Source organism: Dreissena polymorpha, chromosome 8 (assembly GCF_020536995.1).
Source record: "Dreissena polymorpha isolate Duluth1 chromosome 8, UMN_Dpol_1.0, whole genome shotgun sequence".
NCBI classification, from domain to species: domain Eukaryota; kingdom Metazoa; phylum Mollusca; class Bivalvia; order Myida; family Dreissenidae; genus Dreissena; species Dreissena polymorpha.
In genome coordinates this window covers 1,863,186-1,886,294 of record NC_068362.1, presented here as the reverse complement: position 1 = coordinate 1,886,294, position 23,109 = coordinate 1,863,186, and the positions used below count along the sequence as shown (strand labels likewise).

At 34.6% G+C, this 23,109-nt stretch overlaps 1 protein-coding gene across 1 annotated transcript in view; it reads left to right on the top strand.

The window, feature by feature from the left end:
- Positions 1 to 22,467, top strand: part of LOC127842107 (uncharacterized) — a 41,381-nt gene extending 18,914 nt beyond the window's left edge. Inside the window, exon 2 of the mRNA XM_052371433.1 lies at positions 9,195 to 22,467. Coding sequence (XP_052227393.1) covers positions 9,195 to 11,800 — 2,606 coding nt within the window. The 3' untranslated portion in view covers positions 11,801 to 22,467. The remainder of the gene's footprint in view (positions 1 to 9,194) is intronic.
- Positions 22,468 to 23,109: the final 642 nt, after the last annotated feature.

Genomic DNA, 23,109 nt, shown 5'->3' with positions numbered 1-23,109 from the left:
TCCTCCCCAGACGTTTTCTCCCTGGACGTTTCACCCCATGACCATTTTCCAATTAAATAGATCTAATTATAATTGTTGTTATAAGTGCCTGAAATTTTTCTTTTATTAATTGAGATCATTGAAAAATTGAGTAAAAGCACAGCTTTGATGTTCTTTGATGGTAATTTGAAATGAAATAGTATGTTACAAATTAAACTATTATTGTATTAATGAATTGAGTAAAAGCACACCTTTTATGTTCTTTGATGATCATTTTAAGTGGAATAATATGTTACAAAGTAAACAATTATGATTATTTAATTAATGAATTCATTTTGGTACAAACTAATTCAATTATACCTGTTTATACTTAAAACATTTTACACTGATTCATTCTGTTATTAGAATTTACTGCAATACTATAATATTATACATACATATCATAGTTAAAAAAAAAATGATTTAATATGTTGCCATAAAAATGTGACAGCATTTTAATGTTTTCGCTTATATTAAAGTTACAACACACACCTAACATTATACAATTTATCAGGCACTTATGAGGCAATATACAAGATTTGATTAGATTAGCAAGTGTATTATACAAGATAACATCATGGTATAACGGGTACATTTGGTGCAATATACAGGCCCTTTAATTAATCACCATTGATGAGATTAGGTGACATCTTTAAAGAGGGATAGTCATTCATAAGATGAGATTAGCAGTTTAGCACATTATCATACAAAAACGTTTTTGAATAGTTTATCACTCACTGTATTAATTATTATAAATGAATTGATTTAAATTTACTTTATTAATAGTATTATATAAGGTAGTCATAGATGCATCTGTGGTATTTAACAGGGATGGTTTCAAAAGATATGTTACACTTTCGACATCTTTTTCATTTGTTAATACAAATGAATCTTTGATATATCTTCATGACTAGAATGAAAGCTGTTGTCAAGTCAAAATCCTCTTTTTTCACTCTCAAATCATAAAATTTATAAAAATTTGTCATTTTGCTTCATTTTAAGTTTGGAATGTTCATTTTGAGGTTAAATGTCAGCTTGTGTATGCTAATTTCAAATAAAATAGTTCACAAAAATTTAGGTTTATTGATATTGTGTTCTGTAAAACTGATTTATTTCATATTTTTGCATTTAAAACAATTTTTGTTAATTTAATAAGTTATTAATTTTTCCTTAAATTACACAAATTCATTAAATATTTATTTTTTACATTTTTTTGCTAATAAATATTATTAATATCATTGAGTTAAATTAGTAAAATATGATGAAGTTTTGATTACATTTGGTAAATATACTATTAATAATGAAATATTGTGCTAGGAAAGTGCAATTCTGTTTTAATTAGTCTAAATTAGTTATAATTACAAATTAAAATATCAGTGCCATCCAATAACTTGATTATATACATATGAATGCATGAACAAAATACAATTGTTTACAGTAACATAGTTTATTTATTTATCATATTTAATTGTAACAAGAAAAACATTTGTGAAATTAATATAAATGTGATCTAACCTTTTTACAATTCACCAATTTACCCTATTTAATTGGATTAAAAACAACAAACAAGTTCCACAACCCTGCACAGGTTTACTCAAACTGAAACAAGGTGTTAATTGTGTATTCAAAATGGGTCTGGATTACACATTATTCAAATCTTGTTTGCATTTGTGCTCCCAAATGAGCAACATGTATAAGATACTTAGTAAGATTTTGAGAATATTTCATTCATGCCACTAGTACACCAACATGCACTTACTAATGATTTACATACATTCCTTACACAGTTTAACAAATGAAAAATGAATCCTAACCAAAAAAACAAAACAGACTGCTTCATAGATAATGTTAGTTAAAGACTTCATAAACAAAATAATCAATATTTCAGGTCTATTTGTTGCCATAGCAATCAGAATTCTTGTTGGAACAAAATGAAATGATGTGCATAATCTCCATATTGCCATCTATCCATGTTTCAAGTTCCATTAAAAAATATGTAGAACTTTTAAATTTATAGCAGGATCCACTATTTTCAGCAATATTTCTAGTCTATTTGTTGCTATAGCAACCATAATTCTTGACATGGGAACAAAATGAAATGACGTGCATAATCTCCCTTTTGCCATCTATCCATGTTTCAAGTTTCATAAAAAAATATGAAGAACTTTTAAAGTTATCGCAGGATCCATAAAAGTTTTACAGACTGACTGACTAACTGACTGACTGACTGACAGACAGACAGACAGAGCAAAAACCATAAGTCCCCTCCAGTTTCACCAGTAGGGGGGAAGAACAATACACAACCCCGTGGATCTAGGTCAATTTTATTTGTAAATTAGTGGAAAAACGAGTTTTAGGCAAGTTCGGAATAATAACTATTGTTCAGACTTAATCCCTTGAAATAACCCTAGGGCCAACGGCAATTAGAGATCTACACCACTTGAGTAATTAACCCTTTGCATGCTGGGAAATTTGTTGTCTGCTAAAATGTTGTCTGCTGAATTTCTAAAATTAGCATTTTCTTGGATTTATTTTTTAAAGAATACTATCAGAATAGCAAACAGTTTGGATCCTGATAAGATGCCACGTTCTGTAGCATCTCATCTGGATCCAAACTATTTGCAAAGGCCTTCAAAATTTGGTTCCAGCACTGAAAGAGTTAACTACATGATAAGTTGGCAAGTATCTGATGTTGTTCATGTGTCATGTGTCTTCATGAACTGAAATTGAATCTGCTTTTTGGTCAAAAGTAATCATAAAAGTAATCATAAAATAATAATGAGTCATGACCTCTTGCACATAGCAGTAATCTATATTATTATTATTTAAGTTATACGAAAGCTTTAATTGATGATCAATCCATGATTAATGGAAAAAGGAATCAATTAATAAGCATGATGATAACAGATTAATAATTATGATAATTATGATTACCCCATGTCTGCAACTGGCAACTTAGCAACTTATTGAAAATATAACCCCATTTCTCAGGTAAAAAGTGTTATCAACTAATCAAATAATTATGAAATGTTATTTGTACTAAATACTTCAGGTAAAAATGAAAGTTAGATTTAAAATTTAACAGTTGCACTACAATAGATAGCAACTTTTGCTTCAGTGAATGTGAGACACAAATATACTATTATCTGAAAGCATGTGCAATACCCTTAATACCCTTAATGCTTTGAAACATATTTTGCATGAAATGCAGTGCCCCAGATAAGCTGCGTATCTGCGTCTTTCACCCTAATACATTGTTTAAAAACGTTAAGAAATACAATATTATGCATATTGAAAACGCAACCAACTTTACTTTTACACAAATTCATCAAATTTAATGTGTATGATACAATAGCTTCAACCGAAAATGCTTTGCTCATTTTCGGTATTTTCTCTTTATAATTATTATTGTAACGGTGACGGTGACATCCAGCAAGCGGATGGTGCAACGATCTTGTTAAAAATCAATCTCTTTGTCACATATTTTCGTGTCCTTAAAATATTCAATATATTGCAAGCCAATGATTTGCCTAGATAAACATATTTTAACATAAACTTGCTACTGTTAATTACAGAAGGCATATGGCTACCATATAGCATTAGCTCAAAAATATTGTTGAACAACAATGTAATTCTATATGGACAAATTTTTGTTTTATTTCAGATTTGACGGCCATGAAATGAGTCAATATACATAATATTGTATATTATATAGAAGATTATTATTGAAAATCAATTATTTGAAAAAATATAATATGCGAACTAAATAACTTAAACACAGTAGCACTAGACAGCAAAATATTGAATAAAGGAAGCTGGAAAATGTCTAAAATTGATATTGTATTTGATTGATTACACTGATGTTTACTGCATTTTGAATTTAACATACATATATGATTACTCAAAAAGGTGTTTTTTGTGTAAAGTTATATGGAAAGCCCCATCAAACCCCCATGGGATTTCTTTGTAAATGGGCGGGAATACCCGTGAAACTTCCATTGGGGTTCATTGAAAATGGGGGTTTGACGGGGTCCCCCGTCAAACCTCCCACGGGACACCCATCAAACCTCCCATGGGTGTTTAATGGAAATGGGAGTTTGGCGGGGGCTCCCGTAAATACCCACCGGGGAAGAAAATCTACAAACACTTTATTTTCTTATTTAAGTACATATTTCGTACAATTATGACTTGTGGGCATGTGTTTTTGTAAACATTGGAACAGAAAACAAAGCATTATATTTAAATTATTTTTTTGTAAAATATAGGTAAAATTCTCTTGTCTGGAAAATCTCATGTTAGAGAATTGCAATTCTTAACGGGGGAGCCAAAACCCCGTTGGAATTCCACGGGGGATGGCAACTTTATCAACAAATAACTCTTTTTTCCAAAAACATTTTAACTTTTTTTTTCAAATATATGTATGTACTCATTGTCCCCTACACATATGCAAAATTTCATAACAATTGTTCAATAAATAAAAAAAATAAGTTTGCAAATAATCTGGATTTGCAAACTTAATCTGGATACTGTTTATAGTAAAACCTTGTTATAGGCCACATTTATTTTCCGATCTTCATGAAACTTGGTGAGAAGATTTGTCCTAATGATACCTTGGATGAGTTCGAAAATGGTTTCGGTTGCTTAAAAAATATGGCCACCAGGGGGCGGGGCTTTTTGCCTTATATAATTATATATGGTGCTTTAGTAAAACCTTGTTAACACTCTAGAGGCCACATTTATTGCCTGGTCACTATGAAACTTGGTCAGATGATTTGTCCCAATGATATCTTGGATGAGTTCGAAAATGGTTCCGGTTGCTTAAAAAACATGGACACCAAGGGGGCGTGGCATTTTTCCTTATACAGCTATAGTTAAACCTTGTTAACACTCTAGAAGCCATATTTATTGTACGATCATCATGAAGCTTTGTCAGAAGATTTGTCCCAATGATATTTTGGACAAGTTCGAAAAGTTGTTTGAAAGACATGGCCACCAGTGGGCGGGGCATTTTTCCTTATATGGACTTATGAATCTTTATGAAACTTTGTCAGTATATTTGTTTAAATGATTTCTTGGATGTTTATGAAAATGGTTCTGGTCTGTTGAAAAAACGTGGCTGCCAGGGTTCACTAGTCATGAAAGTTGGTAAGAACATTATGTTCTTATTACATCTTGGGCTGCACAGGACAGGTCAGTTCCTTTGAATCTCAGGTGAGCGACTTTGGACCTTTCAGGCCCTCTTGTTTTACATTCAGCATGGTGTCCGCTCTCTAATTTAAGTAGTTTTCATCCGATCTTCACCAAACTTGGTCAGAAGTTTTATCTTGGTGATCTTAAGGCCATGTTCAAACATTGCCATGCCAGATCAAAAACTAGGTCACGGGGTCACTTAATAGTTAATGTTATACACATTCAGCATGGTGTCCGCTCTCTAATTCAAGTAGCTTTCATCCAATCTTCACCACGCTTGGTCAGAAGTTGTATCTAGATGAAGTGTTGGTCAAGTTTGCAATTGGGCCATGCCAGGTCAACAACTAGGTCAAAGGTTCACTTAGTGCGTTTTAAACATTGAGCATGGTGTCCGCTGTTTTTTGTGAAGACAACATGCACAATAGTCTGTGTCAATGTGGCATGTGGGGGTAATCGTCAAGTCTGTGACAAAGCTCTAGTTTGACTACCTGTTTTATATATGTGTATTATAAAAGTTTATGTATACAAACCCTGAACGAATTGTGCCACAATCTATTTAAAAAATAATAATTTGTTTTGAAGTCCCCCAGTCTTTACTGGGGGACATTATGTACCCCAGTCTTTACTGGGGGACATATTGTTTTTGCCCTGTCTGTTTGTTGGTTTGTTTGTTGGTTTGTTTATGTCAAACTTTAACATTGGCCAGAACTTTTGCAATATTGAAGATAGCAAGTTGATATTTGGCATCCATGTGTATCTCATGGAGCTGCACATTTTGAGTGGTGAAAGGTCCTGGTCATCCTTCAAGGTCAAAGGTCAAATATATGGGGGGGACAATGACATAGTGTTTCACAAACACATCTTGGTTCATTTTTGTACTTTGTTTAGGTCAGTTATATGCAAATTGTTCAATGGGTTAATTATATTAGGGTAGTAGTTGCCTTGTAAGCTTAGCTTAAACCTATTCAAGCATTTCTAAGAAACTAGCTCACTGAAAACTTTTAATCGACCTTGATGGTAGGCATGCGTTTATAAATTCCAAATGCATTAATGTAGATCAGCATTAACAAGAGTTACCAAATTCTGCACACGAGTTCATCTTCATTTGGAAGAACTGTTTAAATTTGAATAAAACCCAACAATGTTTTCCTAAGAACCGGCTGACCAAAAAACTTTAACCATTATAACTGACTGTGAAACTCCAAACCAACGTTGAGACAAGGAAAGTAGCTTTGCTTCAATTCCAAAATCAATTCAAATAAGGGATTCAACATACAACCAGTTAACAGGTTATCCTTTTGTTCTCTTGGTGAACCAGTTACATGTCAGCCTTAAATTGTTATGCCCACGAAGGTGGGCATATAGTAATAGCATTTCTGTCTGTCTGTCTGTCTGTCCGTCTGTCCGTCACACTTTTGCATTTAGGTTTCGAAAAATGCTCATAACTTCTATGTCGCTTCAGATGTATCCTTCATATTTGGTATGCATGTATACATGGACAAGACCTTTCCATAGGCACACAAACTTTGACCCCTTTGACCTTGACCTTGAATTTAGGGTCCGCGTTTAGGTTTCGAAGTCTGCGTTAAGGTTTTGAAAAAGCTTTTTTTTGTCTTCCTATGGAGACAGCTCTTGTTCAATCATGAATTAAATATATATAAAGATGAAAAACATCGTTTACACTGTAATTGTTTTTTATCAGAATTCATTCTTTATTTTTAGCTCGACTATTATATATGAAATATATTTAGTGGAGCTATCCTACTCACCCCGGCGTCGGCGTTCCCATTAGCGTTAGCGTGCAAATGTTAAAGTTTGCGTACCACCCCAAATATTTCCTATGTCCTTTGACATATTGCTTTTATATTTTGCATACTTCTTTACCAACATGACCCCAATCTATAAACAAGAGCAGACAACTGTATCAAGCATTTTAACAGAATTATTGCCTCTTTTATACTTAGAATATGCATTTTATTGATAAATCTATGTTAGGGTTTTCGTACCACCTCAAATATTTTCTGTCCTTTGACATATTGCTTTGATATTTTGCTTACTCCTTTACCATCATGATCCCAATATTTAAACAAGAGCAGACAACTGTATCAAGCATTTTGACAGAATGATGGCCCCTTTTATACTTAGATAATTGAACATTTTGCTTAAATTGCCATAACTTCTTAATTTATGATCACATTTGATTCATACTTTGACAAAACAACACTTACCTGACATACCACAATGCACTCCACCCAAACCATCCCCCATGCCCCACCCCAGAACCCCCCCAAAAAAAAATAATATTTTTTTATTATGTCCCCCACTATAGTAGTGGGGGACATTTTGTTTTTGCCCTGTCTGTTGGTTGGTTGGTTGGTCTGTTGTTTGGTCTGTTGGTTGGTTTGCGCCAACTTTAACATTTGCAATAACTTTTGCAATATTGAAGATAGCAACTTGATATTTGGCATGCATATGTATCTCATGGAGCTGCACATTTTGAGCGGTGAAAGGTCAAGGTCAAGGTCATCCTTCAAGGTCAAAGGTCAAATATATTGGTAAAAATCGCTCATTTAATGTACACTTTTGCAGATTTTCAATATTCATGCATGTGTATCTCATGGAGCTGCACATTTTGAGTGGTGAAAGGTCAAGGTCAAGGGCATTCTTCAATGTCAAATATATGGGTAAAAATTGCTCATGTAATGTCACTTCTGCAATATTGAAGCTAGCAATTTTATATTTGAAATGCATGTGTATCTAATGGAGCTGCACATTTTGAGTGGTGAAGGGTCATGGTCATCCTTCAAGGTCAAACATCATATAGGGGGACATTGTGTTTCACAAACACATCTTGTTTTCCCTTAATTTTGAAAGATCATCTATTAAATGACCACACACCAACATTATACCCCCCCCTCTCCATGATGGCTTACGTTATACTGTCAAGCACTGGAATAGTCGAGCGCGCTGTCCTCTGACAGCTCTTGTTTTCTTTGTCAGCGATGCCATCACCACCGGTCGACATAAGTTATAATTTATAAAAAAGGGAATAATTAAACTATTCTTTAATCGAGCTAGAACCGCTGCGGTGCTGTTTTCCGATGCAATTTTTATCAAAGCCTTTAAAGGGACCGTCAACCACGAATGACAAAAAAGAAAATTTTTAAAATACGGTATTTTTTACAATTATTAGTTTATATTGAATAAAATATCACGACTGGTATATTACATTACTTGAAAAAAGTTGTTAAGTTTTCATATTTTCAGTATATTCGGTAATAAATTTACTGGGTACAGGTACCACGTAACTACCAGTTAACTATAAATAATGCAAGTATCATCGTCACGTGGTAAACCAAGGAATGCAAATTGTGCATGCGTAGTGATTTGTTTATATTTTATATATAAAATGATCAATCTACTTGCGTTATTTATAGTGTGTATTTTGTTATGTCACATATTTTCACGATGTACTTTCGATTTCACATCACGAAATTTTATTACCCAATAAACTGAAAATATGAACTTTTTTCTTGTAATATAATATACCAGTCGTGATATTTTAATCAATATAAACTAATAATTGTAAAAAAAATACTGTATTTTAGAACTTTTCTTTTTTCGTCATTAGTGGTTGACGGTCCCTTTAAATTACATGTGGTATATTTTCGAAATAATGTCAAGGATGTTCAGTTAATCAACCAACACATTTCCTGGATAAGCTGATTTACCAGTACTCAGTGCATATACTTATGTCAGTAACTAACAACTTCCTTATTAGGTAGCGGAAGAGTTTGTACAACGGATTTAATGGCCACTGCCCACACAAGTTATGTTGATAGGTACAGAACCTGCGATTCTCCCTTATATTTTCTATCTCTCTAACAACTAAGCTAGCCTGCCTGATGTTTTACTTGTAATATGCCTCTGTTTGCAAACGTGATAACAATAACATGTAATTAGTATGCAGTGTTTTATGCTTTCAGTGGATGCAAAATCAGGAAAACCCCCAAAAAGATCACAAGAAAAAGGATATACGTATCCAATTGAAGCAGATATATATGTCAAGGACGAATTTGATCCTAACAGCATTGTGCTTGTCCAGACTTTGCAATTACTGAATCAAAAAGTAGAGGAACAAGATCATAAGTTGTTAAAAGATATTGTCTCAAGAATAGCAAATGAGTCTGTCAGTTCAAAAAACTACTCTGTTTTTAAAGAGTATGTAAGGAGATTTGTCAATGGTCTAGGCTTTAGTGAGAAGTTTTCAGTCAATGAAACAGAAGACATCTTTAACATACTGATAGAGATATGGGAGAATCCAAAATTTGCAAGTTATGTGTTGAAGAAAGTTTACAATGAGGATGTAAGTGATGCTGTGATACCCATAGGAAAGGAGATCTCGGATCAGTTGCCTGAGGATGTTCAACAGTTAGATCCGAAAGCAATAACTCTCTTTTATAAAGCTCTTAAAGATGGAAAAGAAAAAGTCAATAATATTCGCCTGATGGTCTTAGGAATGTGTGGTGTGGGAAAAACCTCTTTGGTGAAAAATTTGATTCGAGATTTTCGCAAAAAATTATCAGAACCTCTGAGCACTGAAGGCATTGATGTCCATAGGTGTAAGTTGACGACAGATGGTGATTGGTTTTTAGATAAAGAATTAAAAGTGGTCAGGTATGAATATCGCATGCAAAAAGTCGTTACTAAGAACACGAATCCAGCAACTTCAGCTAATGATGAAATTGCTAGCAGTCACGATTTGTTTGTTAACACAGTCACATCTAGTAAGGATCATGAAACTCAAACTCAAAGTGAACCATTACAAACTATCAAAGAAAAAATAGCCTTGCATAAAGAAGATGATATAGTAGGACTTAAGTTTGCCAAAATGATGGTTGAAACTTCCAGTGATCATTCAGAAAAGAGAAAGGCTTTGCTTGATGAATCAAAAAATGAGGTTACTGTGTCTGTTTGGGATTTTGCAGGTCAGCCACAGTACTATTCAACTCATCAGTTCTTCTTGAATAAGAGGTCAATATACATAGTGGTGATGGACATGACAAAAGAATTGAAAGATGCTGTAGGTGATTCTGAAGAAATTGGAATTTGGTGCGGTTCTGTTGATGATTGTACCTATTTGGACATATTTAAATTTTGGCTGAATGCAATTCACATGAACAGTGATTATCAATCTAAAACACAACAAAGAAAGACAATAAAGAAAACTGTTATTTTAGTTGGCACTCGAAAAGACAAAATGAAGGGTAATGATCTTGAAGAAAAAGAGAATATAATGAATTCCTATTTTGACAATGCTTTATTTAGCTTTGATCATGGCTCACCAATTTTTGAACACATTTACCCGAAGAGATTTCTTGTAGATAATTTGACTCCGAATGATTCTGCTTTTGCAGAGTTACGGAAAGAAATTGTAAGTTTGGCTGCGGAGCAAGATTATTGGGGTGAAGAATATCCTGTTCGATGGATTCATATGGAACAAACACTGGACAAAATGAGAGATGAAAAGCGACAAATAGAACATATAAAAACGGTTGAAGAAGAAGATTTAAAAAACTTACACCCATTGGGTAAAGAAGAACTAACCTTGTTTCTTGAAATACAGCACAAACAAGGGAATATCATTTTTTTCAACACAGGCGAACTTAAGAATTTTGTTGTTCTTGCACCTCAATGGATCATTGAAGCTTTTAGATGTTTTATCCCTCATAATCAGAAAATAGAATCAACCGTTTTGAAAGATTGGGAAGAATATATAAAGCATGCAATTCTCAAACCAAATGTTCTCCTTGAAGTTATGAAAAACAGTCCTCCCTATATTCATGAATATAAGAATGCTGTTGTGAGATACATGGAATATCTAAATGTTATTGCAAAACCTGTAACAAGTGTTTTGGATATAACAGGAGTCCTGGATCAACAAAAAAGAGTATGTGAAGAAACTAGTGGCATAGATGATCACAATCCTACAATGTTAGATTGCCACATCGTTCCCTGTCTATTGAGATTTCCACCACCGCCACTAAAAAAATTTACTTCACCTGATATACCTCGAACACCAGTTTTAGCTTTTGTGTTTTGCGGAAAATTTATGCCCCCTTCTTTTTTCCACAGGCTTGTAGCTGTGTGCATTCGTGCCTGGCCTATCAGCAAGGAAAGTAACCTATATTGTTTATTTAACGGCTTGGCTATATTTGCTCTCAATTCAAGTTCAACATATACGTTGAGAATATGGTATAGGGATTTCATCATTTATGCAAGGATAGCATGTTATTCTAAAAACGCGAAGTTAGAAGAGTTCGTCTGGCTTTTTCAAGGGGTGCGTCACAAACTTGAGAAAAGTTTACATGACTTTGTGTGTCAATCTTCCTCCGAATTTGAAGAGTATATTCAGTGCCCAAACATGCAAGAGTACATTCATAATGAAGGATTGTTGAGAGTGGCACAGTTCAAGTATGAAACGGAGATATTTTGTTCATATTGTAGTATTCCGCACACTGTAAAACAATCAGATGCTTTGAAACATTGGTTCAAAGAATGGCTGGATCAAAAAGAAACTGATGATAATTAATACAGGAAGAAATATTTGGTGTAGAATTGATCATTTCAATTCTAAAATGTTAGATTGCCACTTTGTTCCTTGTCTACTGAGCAGGGCATCACAAACACTAGACCGTTTGTTTTTTTAAACAGACGTTAATGTTGCCCACCAGAACGGCTTTGCGAATGACTAATTGAAAAGATTGCTGAGAATTTTGTTTAATGTACTCAAGGAGCTTCAATTTTCAAGTTTGACATTTTTCAATGGTTTTGTCTAAATACATAACTTTTGAAAGTGAGGTATTGCAAATTCTTTTTTTTTGCATTGTTTGAAAAGTTGCCATGGTAATATTAACACTTTCAAGACAGATACAGAATATAGTATCCATTTATATTCTGAAATCATTAAATTGTAATTTGTTTCTGTAACAATTTTAGTATGCCACCCTTCAAAGAAGAGGGGGTATATTGTTTTGCTTGATGTCGGTAGACCAGTTCGTTTCCGATCAATAACTCGTCAACGACTTGATCAATTGGCGTGATACTACATATATGCATTGGTGTTGGACAGTAGATAACTCCTATTGAAATTGGGGTCACTTGGTTAAAGGTCAAGGTCACTGTCACATTTAGTTTGAAAATCGTTTCCAATCAATAACTCGTCAACGAATCAACCGATTTGATTTATGTTTCACATGTGCATTTGCCTTGGACAGTAGATGACCCCTATTGAAATTGGAGTCACTAGGTCAAGGTCACTGTCACAATAAGTGTGATAATCGTTTCCGATCAATAACTTGTCAACGAATTAACCAATTGGCTTGATACTTCACATGTGGACAGTAGATGACCACTATTGAAATTTAGAACAAAGGTCATGGTCATTGTCACAATAAGTGAAAATCTTTTCAGATCAATAACTTGTCAATAAATTGTACGATTGGCTCGATACTTCACATGTGCGTTGGCCTTGGAGGTAAATGACCCCTAATTATACTACCATAGTATTCTTTAAGTGACTAAGTCACATTGATATGATAAGATTAAGTATTATGGTCAGTTATGTTGCATAAAATCATGGCCCTGTGTGTGTGGGGGGATAAATTCCAAATAAATAAATATATTGTTATAAAAGTTTCATTTATTGAAATCATTGTACAAAAACTATATCATTCTTTATTGAAAATAGTGCATGTTTATTGATTTGTATAGTGATTAAATGTCAAACAGGCACCCTTACTACTTGTACTTGCCTGTTTCATCAAATATTTAATATGAGGATTTTTATTTCACATTATATGATTACCATATAAGTATTGTTTCCATTTTTTGTGCATGAGTTGAATTCGTTTAAAATTTATATGAATGTAAAACATTTTCTATTTTGTCTCGAGTTATTCGAGGTTTGATTGTTTTTCATGTATGTGTTTCCTATTGTTCTCTGACCAAGAGTGTACTTTTTTTAGCTCATCTGAGCACAACGTTCTCATGGTGAGCTTTTGTGATCACCTTTTGTCCGTTGTCCGTCATCAACATTTTGCCTTGTTAACACTCTAGAGGCCACATTTATTGTCTGATCTTCATGAAACTTGGTCAGAAGATATGTCTTAATGATATCTTAATCGAGTTCGAAATTGGATCACATGATATCAAAAACTAGGTCACTAGGTCAAATAAAAGAAAAAGCTTGTTAACACTCTATAGAAGTCACATTTATTTCCAATCTTCATGAAACTTTGTCAGAACATTTGTCCCAATAATATCTCAGCTGAGTTCGAAAATGGTTCAGGCCAGTTGAAAAACATGGCCAACAGGGGGTGGGGCAGTTTTCCTTATATGGCTATAGTAAAACCTTGTTAACACTCTTACTTCTAGTCCAATCTTCATGAAACTTGGTAAAAACATTTGTTCTAATGATATCTCAGCTGAGTTTTAAAATGGTTCCGGTTCGTAAAAAAACATGGCCGCCAGGGGTTGGGGCAGTTTTGCTTACATGGCTGTAGTAAAACCTTGTTAACACTCTAGAAGTCACATTTATAGTCCAATCTTCATGAAACCTGGTCATAACATTTGTCTCAATCATAGCTCGGTTGAGTTAAAAAGTTAAAAATTGGTTCTAGTCCGTTAAAAAATATGGCCGCCAGGAGGCGGAGCAGTTTTCCTAATATGGCTTTAGTAAAACCTTGTTAACACTCTAGGAGTCACATGTACAGTCCAATCTTCATGAAACTTTGTCAGAACATTAGTTCTTATGATAGCTCAGCTGAGTTTGAAAATAGTTCCTGTCCGTTGAAAATCATGGCCACCAGGGGGCGGGGCAGTTTTCCTTATATGGCTATAGTAAAACCTTGTTAACATTCTAGAAGTAACATTTTTATTCCAATCTTTGTGGAACTTGGTCAGAACATTTGTACTAATGATATCTCGGCTGAGTGTGAAAATGGTGCCGGTCCGTTGAAAAACACGGCCAACAGGGGTGGGGCAGTTTTCCTTATTTGGCTATAGTAAAACCTTGTTAACACTCTAGAAGTCACATTTATAGTCCAATCTTTATTGAACTTGGTCCGAAGATTTGTTCTAATGATAGCTCGTCTGAGTTAAAAATTGGTTACAGTTCATTGAAAAACATGGCCTCCATTGGAACGGCAGTTTTCCTAAAATGACTATATTAAAACCATGTTAACACTCTTGTTGTAATGAGGATATTAGTGCACAATGATGATGAGGATGATGAAGATGATGATCATATACTGGTAATGTATTCAGAAACAGTAAGAACTACCCAAATATCTAATTATCCCCACGCTTTTTGAAAAGCGTGGGGATATTGTGGTTATCTCCGCCGTCTGTCCGTCTGTCTGTCCGTCTGTCTGTCTGTCCTAGCCACTATCTCCTCCTACACTGTAAGCACTAGAACCTTGAATCTTACTCACATGGTAGCTATAAGCATATGTGCAACCCTGCACTATTTGGAATTTTGATCTGACCCCTGGGTCAAAAGTGATGGGGGTCGGGGCGGGCCGGGTCAGAGATTTTCACTCATTTTGTGTGTTATTTTACATCACTTTCTTCATTTCTGCACCGATTCACTTCAAATTGATTCAGAACCTCTCTTACGACAATACGGTCATTCTCAACTATGCATGGCCCCATTACCAACCCTGGGGCGCCCCGCCCACATAGACAACACCCACCCAAAATTGCCTTTTACTATAACTTCTTCATTTCCACACGGATTCACTTCTAATTGATACTGAACTTCTCTTATGACAATATGGTCAATCTCAACTATGCATGTACTATGCAGTACTTGAATAAACGTTGAACATGCCCAATATTGCATCTGTTAATATAAAGAAGACAAAATAACAAATCAAAACAAATTTATTTGTTAAACCACTGAATTATTTAAGAATGATGAATTCACAATTTTTTCCCAAACGATCTGTTTCATTGAAGCAAATATTCCCAAAGTTGCCAAATTTGTCGATAAAAAATTCCCAATTTGGTCAGACTCCTTTTCACAAAATATGCAGAAAACCCCCTGATATCTTGGACGAGTTCAAAATTGATGCATGTTAGTTGAAAAGCATGGCCGCCAGAGGGCGGGTATTTTTCCTTATATGGCTATAGTAAATCTTGTTAACACTCTAGAGGCCAGATTTTTTTCCGATCTTCATGAAACTTGGTCAGATAAATTGTCCCAATGATATCTTGGATGAGTTTGAAAATGGTTTCGGTTGCTTTAAAAAACATGGCCACCAGGGGGGGGGGCATTTTTTCTTATATGGCTATGTATGGCTTTAGTAAAACCTTCTTAACACTCTAGAGGCCACATTTATTGTCCGATCAGCATGAAACTTGGTCACAAGATATCTCCCAATGATATCTTGGATGAGTTTGAAAATGGTTCCGGTTGGTGGAAAACATGGCCGCCAAGGGGGTATGGCATTTTTCCTTATATAGCTATAGTAAAACCTTGTTTTCACTCTAGAAGCCACATTTATTGTCCGATCATCATGAAACTTGGTCAGACGATTTGTCTTAATGATATCTTAGACAAGTTCGAAAATGGTTGTAGTTGCTTGAAAGACATGGCCACCAGGGGGCGGGGCATTTTTCCTTATATGGCTTCATGAAACTTTGTCAGAATATTAGTTTAAATGATATCTTGGATATGTATGAAAATGTTTCTGGTATGTTGAAAAATAAGGCTGCCAGGGTGTTCACTAGTCATGAAAGTTGGTTAGAACATTTGTTCTAATGACATCTTGGGCTGCACAGAACAGGTCAGATCCTTTGAATCTCAGGTGAGCGACTTTCTGACCCTCTTGTTTTATAAACATTAACACACACACACACACAACTTCTTATAACGCATATTATGTATATATCTGCCGAAACAACAAACCCTATCTTTTCACAAAACAACGCTAACAACCCTTGCTTAATTTTATACTACTCAGGTGAGCATCCCAAGGCCACCATGACCCTCTTGTATTAAATTGTTGTAATGCCGAAATATGTCGTATTCTCTACATTTGTTGTTACTGTCATACGTCAGTGTTTATGTCTCTTATCTTGTATGTATCCATTTGCATCCTTTGTGAGATTCACAGTGTTTTTTTCACTTCTAGGGGAATGGCGGCGGGGCCCGTCCAAAGGGGAAAAATGCGTCGTTTTTTAGGAAAAGGGGAAAATTAAAAATTCACTCTTTTATATGTAATGATATTTATTATATGAATACACATGTTTGTATGAATATAATATTCACAGCAGAATGTCTCTGTCCTTTTTCTGAAATATATATCAATAATTTTTTCAACATTAGTTTCAGACAGTTCAGCCTTCATGCACAGTCTCAGTTTTCTTAGCCATTTTGAGTCGAATTGAGTTTTTTAAATCGATTAAATGGCAAATTTGAGCTTTTTTTATCAATAAAATGGACCAAATTGGAATGTTTTTATCAACAAATATTGACACAATATAGATACATCAGGCCTTTTCCTTGCCATTTTGGGAGAAAAATGAAATTCATGTGACAAGTCCACTGATTTGGAAAAACTTACTTATCTTATTTAATATAACACATCACTTTATAATAATTAAAAATCATATAAATTATAGTTATATACTTTGTTAGTTATTTATGAAATAAATTTGAGATATATTTGTCATGATTATGAAACAGTTCTTTCTTAAAAAAAAAAAAATATTTTTTTTTTTTACTTCTGGAGGGGATTTTTTTCACAAAATGGGGGGAAAATATATACTCTTTTTTGAGGAGAATGGGGCCATATATCGGCCCCGAAATTGCCATAAAAAACACTGATTCAGTACATTGTCCTTTGTTGGTGCAGCCATATACTTGCCATGCATGTTTTGTCCAGTCAGATCGAGAGATATTAATAATAAAGATTTGATTGGTCAACACTTTAAAACCTTTGTTAGAGATTGCGAAGTACTGACCACGCTGCTTTTTGACTGTTGCAAGACAAACTTCATATATATTGTTGTTGTGTTTTTTACTATTTACATTGCATTCTTTCAACCTGGTGAGTTTAAAATTATTTGTATTTACAGCATAATTTGTTCAGCATAACGAATGTATTTGTTTAATTATCCCCACGCTTTTCAAAAAGCGTGAGGATATTGTGGTTATCTCCGCCGTCTGTCCGTAGGTCCGTCCTGGCCATTATCTCCTCCTACACTATAAGCACTAGAACCTTGAAACTTACACACATGGTAGCTATGAGCATATGTGCGACCCTGCACTAATTGGAATTTGATCTGACCCCTGGGTCAAAAGTTATGGGGGTTCGGGTGGAGCCGGTCAGAGATTTTCACTCATTTGTTTATGTTATTTTACATTAACTTCTTCATTTCTACACGATTTACTTCAAATTGATACTGAACATCTCTTATGACAATACGGTCAATCTCAACTATGCATGGCCCCATTACCAACCCTGGGGCGCCCCCTGGGTCAAACATGCGGTGTGGGAATACGCGTGCAGACGCCATTTTTTTTACATTAACTTCTTTATTTCTACGAAGATTTACTTCAAAATGGTACTGAACATCTCTTATGACAATACGGTCAATCTCAACTATGCATGGCCTCATTACCAGCCCTGGGACGCCCCGCCAACATAGACCATGCCCACCCAAAATTTTGATTTAACATAACTTCTTCATTTATTCACCAATTGACTTCAAATTAAGTTTGAACAGCTCATGGTCAAGATCCCGAGCTATTTGGGCATAATTAAAATCCAAGCCAGATTGGCGGTCAATATCCCAAGCTATTTCAGCATAATTAAAATCCAAGCCAGTTTGGTGGTCAAGATCCCAAGCTATTTTAGCATTATTAAAACCCAAGCCATTTTGGATGTCAAACCCCAAGCTATTCCGTCACAATTAAAATCCAAGCCAGATTGGCGGTCAAGACCCTAAGCTATTTCAGCATAATTAAAATCCAAGCCAGATTGGCGGCCAAGACCCCAAGCTATTTCAACATAATTTAAATCCAAGCCAGTTTGGTGGTCAAGACCCCGAGCTATTTCAGCATAATTAAAATCCAAGCCAGATTGGCGGCCTAGACCCCAAGCTATTTCAGCATAAATTAAATCCAAGCCAGTTTGGTGGTCAAGACCCCAAGCTATTTCAGTATTATTAAAACCCAAACATTTTGGATGTCAAAACCCCAAGCTATTCCGGCATAATTAAAATCCAAGCCTGATTGGCGGTCAAGACACCGAGCTATTTCAGCATAATTAAAATCCAATCCAGATTGGCGGCCAAGACCCCAAGCTATTTCAGCATAATTTAAATCCAAGCCAGTTAGATGGTCAAGACCCCGAGCTATTTCAGCATAATTAAAATCCAAGCCAGATTGGCGGCCTAGACCCCAAGCTATTTGAGCAGAATTTAAATCCAAGCCAGTTTGGTGGTCAAGACCCCGGGCTATTTCAGCATTTTCTAAATACATGCCAGTTTGGAGATCAAGATCCCAAGCTATTTCATCATCATTCATTAAAATTCAATCCAGTATGGTGGTCAAGATACCGAGCTTTTTCAGCATAATTAAAATCTAAGCCAGTTTTGTGGTCAACACCCCAAGCGATCCAGCCTTATTAAAATCCAAGCCAGTTTGGTGGTCAAGATCCTGAGCTATTTCAGCCTAATTAAAATCTAAGCCAGTTTGATGGTCAAGATCCCGAGCTTTTTCAGCATAATTAAAATCCAAGCCAGTTTATCCACCCCAGGGCCCCGCCCACATAGGCCACACCCAGCCACAATTGCCTTTTCGTCAGTCCGTCCTGGCCACTATCTCCTCCTTCACTATTATCACTAGAACCTTGAAACTTAAACACATGGTAGCTTGCGGCATGGGGATTCGCGTCGGCCTCTGCCGCGCCATTTCTAGTTGTGTTTTGAATAAATTTTTGCACATTGAACTATTTTATAAGTGATCCAAATGTTCTGAAATGTTATTGGATGTTTTTGTTGGTTTTTGGTTATGTTCATATATATTTAATACATACACAAAACACCCAGTTTTCTTTCAAGCGTCAACAAAATTCATTGAACCTCGATAGGGTATTTGGATTTATTCCATTACCCTATCCCACAACATATACATTAGGAATACAGCTGCAAATAGTACAATGACTTAAGGGAAAAAAATTAGCCGTATATTTATTGCTAACCCTTCTGTATATACATTCTACAAGTTATAAGTTTTGTGTGACAAATCAGTAATTTTTATGTCCCCCAGGGGGGACATATTGTTTTTGCCCTGTCTGTTTGTTCGTTGGTTTGCATCAAACTTTAACATTTGCCATAACTGCAATATTGAAGATAGCAACTTGATATTTGGCATGTATTCCACGGAGCTGCACATTTTGAGTGGTGAAAGGTCAAGGTCAAAGGTCAAATATATGGGTGAAAATCACTAAACTTTATCATTTGCCATATTTTTTGCAATATTAAACATAGAAACTTCATATTTGGCATGCATGTGTGTCTCATGGAAATGCACATTTTGATTGATGAAAGGTCAAGGTCATCCTTCAAGGTCAAAGGTCAAATATATGTGTCAAAATCGCTCATTTACTATACACTAAAACTTCGTAACGACTTTTCAAATGCATATGGAGTTGCACATTTTAATTTGTACAATGTTAAGGTCAAGGTCATCATGAAAGGTCAAGGTCATCATGAAAGGTCAAAGGTCATTTACAAAGGTCAATTTTCATTTTTAATATGCCAAAACGTCAGTACCAATTTATAAAGATACTTTATAGTTTACATGCATGTGTTACTCATACAGCTGAACGTATTAGTCGGTGACATGTCAAGGTCATCCTTCAAGGTCATATACTTAAAAATGCCTATACCTTTTAACTATTTTACATAGCATGTCAAACATTTGCCATAACTTTTGCAATATTGAACATAGCAACTTCATATTTGGCATGCATGTGTATCTCATTGAGAGGCACATTTTGAGTGTTGAAAGTTCAAGGGCATCCTTCAAGGTCAAAGTCATCCTTCAAGGTCAAAGGTCAAATATATGGGTAAAAATCGCTCAATTAATAAACACTTCAAAGCAACTTCATATTTGGCATGCTGGGGGGCATAGTGTTTCTCAAACACATCTTGTTAATTTATGTAAGTATATCAAAGAAGCTTTTATTAGAAGAAATACGATCCTTAATAATACCGTGTAATACATTTCATTTTCGCCTCTATTAAATATACTTGTTCTTGAAATGGATTGTGTTAAATTGTATTTATATTCTTTAAAGGATGTTGCATAATGTTATGTTGTTATAGAAATTCACGTGACAGAAAATAATGTTGATATGTACGTATGAAGATGGTGTACTGTTGTATAAGTCAGAATAAACTGTCTGTCTGTCTGTCTGTCTGTCTGTCTGTCTGTCTGTCTGTCTGTCTGTCTGTCTGTCTGTTTGTCTGGTATTTTTATGTTGTTTAAATAAGGTGTGTTTCATAAATGACAAATGCTTGATCAGTGTGTGTTTGGTATTATGCATTAATTTATAGACAAGCCAAACATGAAATAAAATTGATCGTATGTATTTACAAACATGCACAATAGGGGTGCGTGTGTTTACTTATCGGGCATATACATTGTACATTAGATTTATACTTTGTGGAATAAATGATGAGTCTGATTATGCATATATAAGAGTATATACAAGCTGTTAATATAACGCGTTTTATGTTCCATTTTTAGCTCGACTATTATATATAAAACATATATATTGCATCTATCCTACTCACCTCGGCGTTGGTGTGAGCGTGAGCGTTGGAATGTCAAAGTTTGTGTACCACCTCTAATATTTTCTTGATATATTGCTTTTATATTTTGCATACTTCTTTACCAACATGACCCCAATCTATAAAAAAGAGCAGACAACTGTATCAAGCATTTTGTAAGAATTATGTTCCCTTTTTATACTAAGAAAATTGAAAATTTGGGTAAGTTTTGTGTTTAGGTCCACTTTATTCCTAAAGTATCATAGCTATTGCTCTCAGACTTGGAACATTCGCTAACTATCATAAGGGGTCTGTACAGGAAAAGTTGCATAACTCTGGTTGGCATTTTGACGGAATTATGGCCCTTTTTTGACTTAGTAACTTTGAATATTTTGTTAAATTTTGTGTTTAGATCCACATTACTTCTAAAGTATCAAGGCTATTTCTTTCAAACTTCAAATACTTTCTAATTATCATTAGGGTACTGTACCTGGCAAGTTGAATTCGACCTTGACTTTTGAATGACCTTGACTCAAGGTCAAATTATTAAATTTTGCTAAAATTATTTATTTATTATTTATGATCAGATTTTATTCATGCTTTGACAAAACAACACTTACCTGACATACCACAATGGACTCCAACCAAACCATCCCCACGCCCCATCTCAGAATCCCCCCCCCCCAAAAAAAAATTTTTATCTTTATTATTTTATTTTTGAAAGACCGTCCATCCATCCCACCCAAGCTATTGCTATCAAACTTGAAATAAAATCTAATAATTTGTTTTATGTCTTTATGTCATAAGCGATCAATATGTTTCAATTATAGTCCTCTTCCAGTTAGAATATGACTATATTACCTTGAGCTTATTGAATATGAAAAATTTCGCCATGATGGCTTACGTTATACTGTCAAGCACTGGAATAGTAGAGAGTGTACTGTCTTCTGACAGCTCTTGTCAATGTAGTTGTTTGTAAAATAAAAGCTTATGTTTTCTCTAAATAATATACGGATACTGTTTAAAGTGTTAAGGTTTCTGTTTCAAACTTCGAAATTGTTTATCTGTTAATAAAGATGAGCAAGTTAGACACAAAAATATGAGATTGGTGACATAGAATTACAAAACTTGAACAATAATACTATGATTTAAGTAAATGTTACAAGTTTTTATTAACAAAGTGCTTAATAATTATTATAATTATAATAGTATAATTATATACATCTACTCATTTATTATATGCCCTGGATTTTACTTTACACTGTTCTATAAACAATACATATATCATATGTAAATGTCAAAATGACATATACTGCTACTTATATATTTATAATAAACGGTAATGTAATATGTCGATTGTACATAGATCAAATACACAAAGATGATTTGATTAAATTCAATGAAACTTAATGTCGTCAAACAAACTTTCATAATTACAAAATGTGCATGTTCAGCCGCTAAGCTTATTTTATTAAGAGATAGTGACAGATGCGTGACGAATATGTATAAAAAATAGTTATTTACATAGAAATCATTAAATCATAGAGTGTGATGTGGGACACTTTAAGCTCAGCTGAGCTCAAGGTGAGCTATTGTGATCATCCTATGCCCGGAGTCCGTAGTCGTGTGGTGCCCGATGCGCGCTGTCAACTTTTAGCTGGTTGCCACTATAGTGGCTTTATTTGTCAAATCCTGATTTAACTTAGCCAGCCTATATATACAGTATCTAATGCGAATTCGGGTCACGTAGATCCGAAAAATAGGTCACTAGGTCAAATATTCGAAAAACATCGAAACCACTTCAGATGCCACACTTATGAAAAACCGCGGAAACTTTGTTAGCACGATTAGCTTGACAATATATTACTGAGTTCAGATTAAGGTCACGTGCATTAAAAACTTGGACATCAGGTCAAACCTTATTTAAAAAAACAACACAACTCTAGTAAAAACATGTATGACTCGATCTTGATTATACTGGGTCAGAATGTTTACCTTGACAATTTCTAGTATGATTTCTAATCTTGGTCACGTGCGTTCAAAAACTAGGTT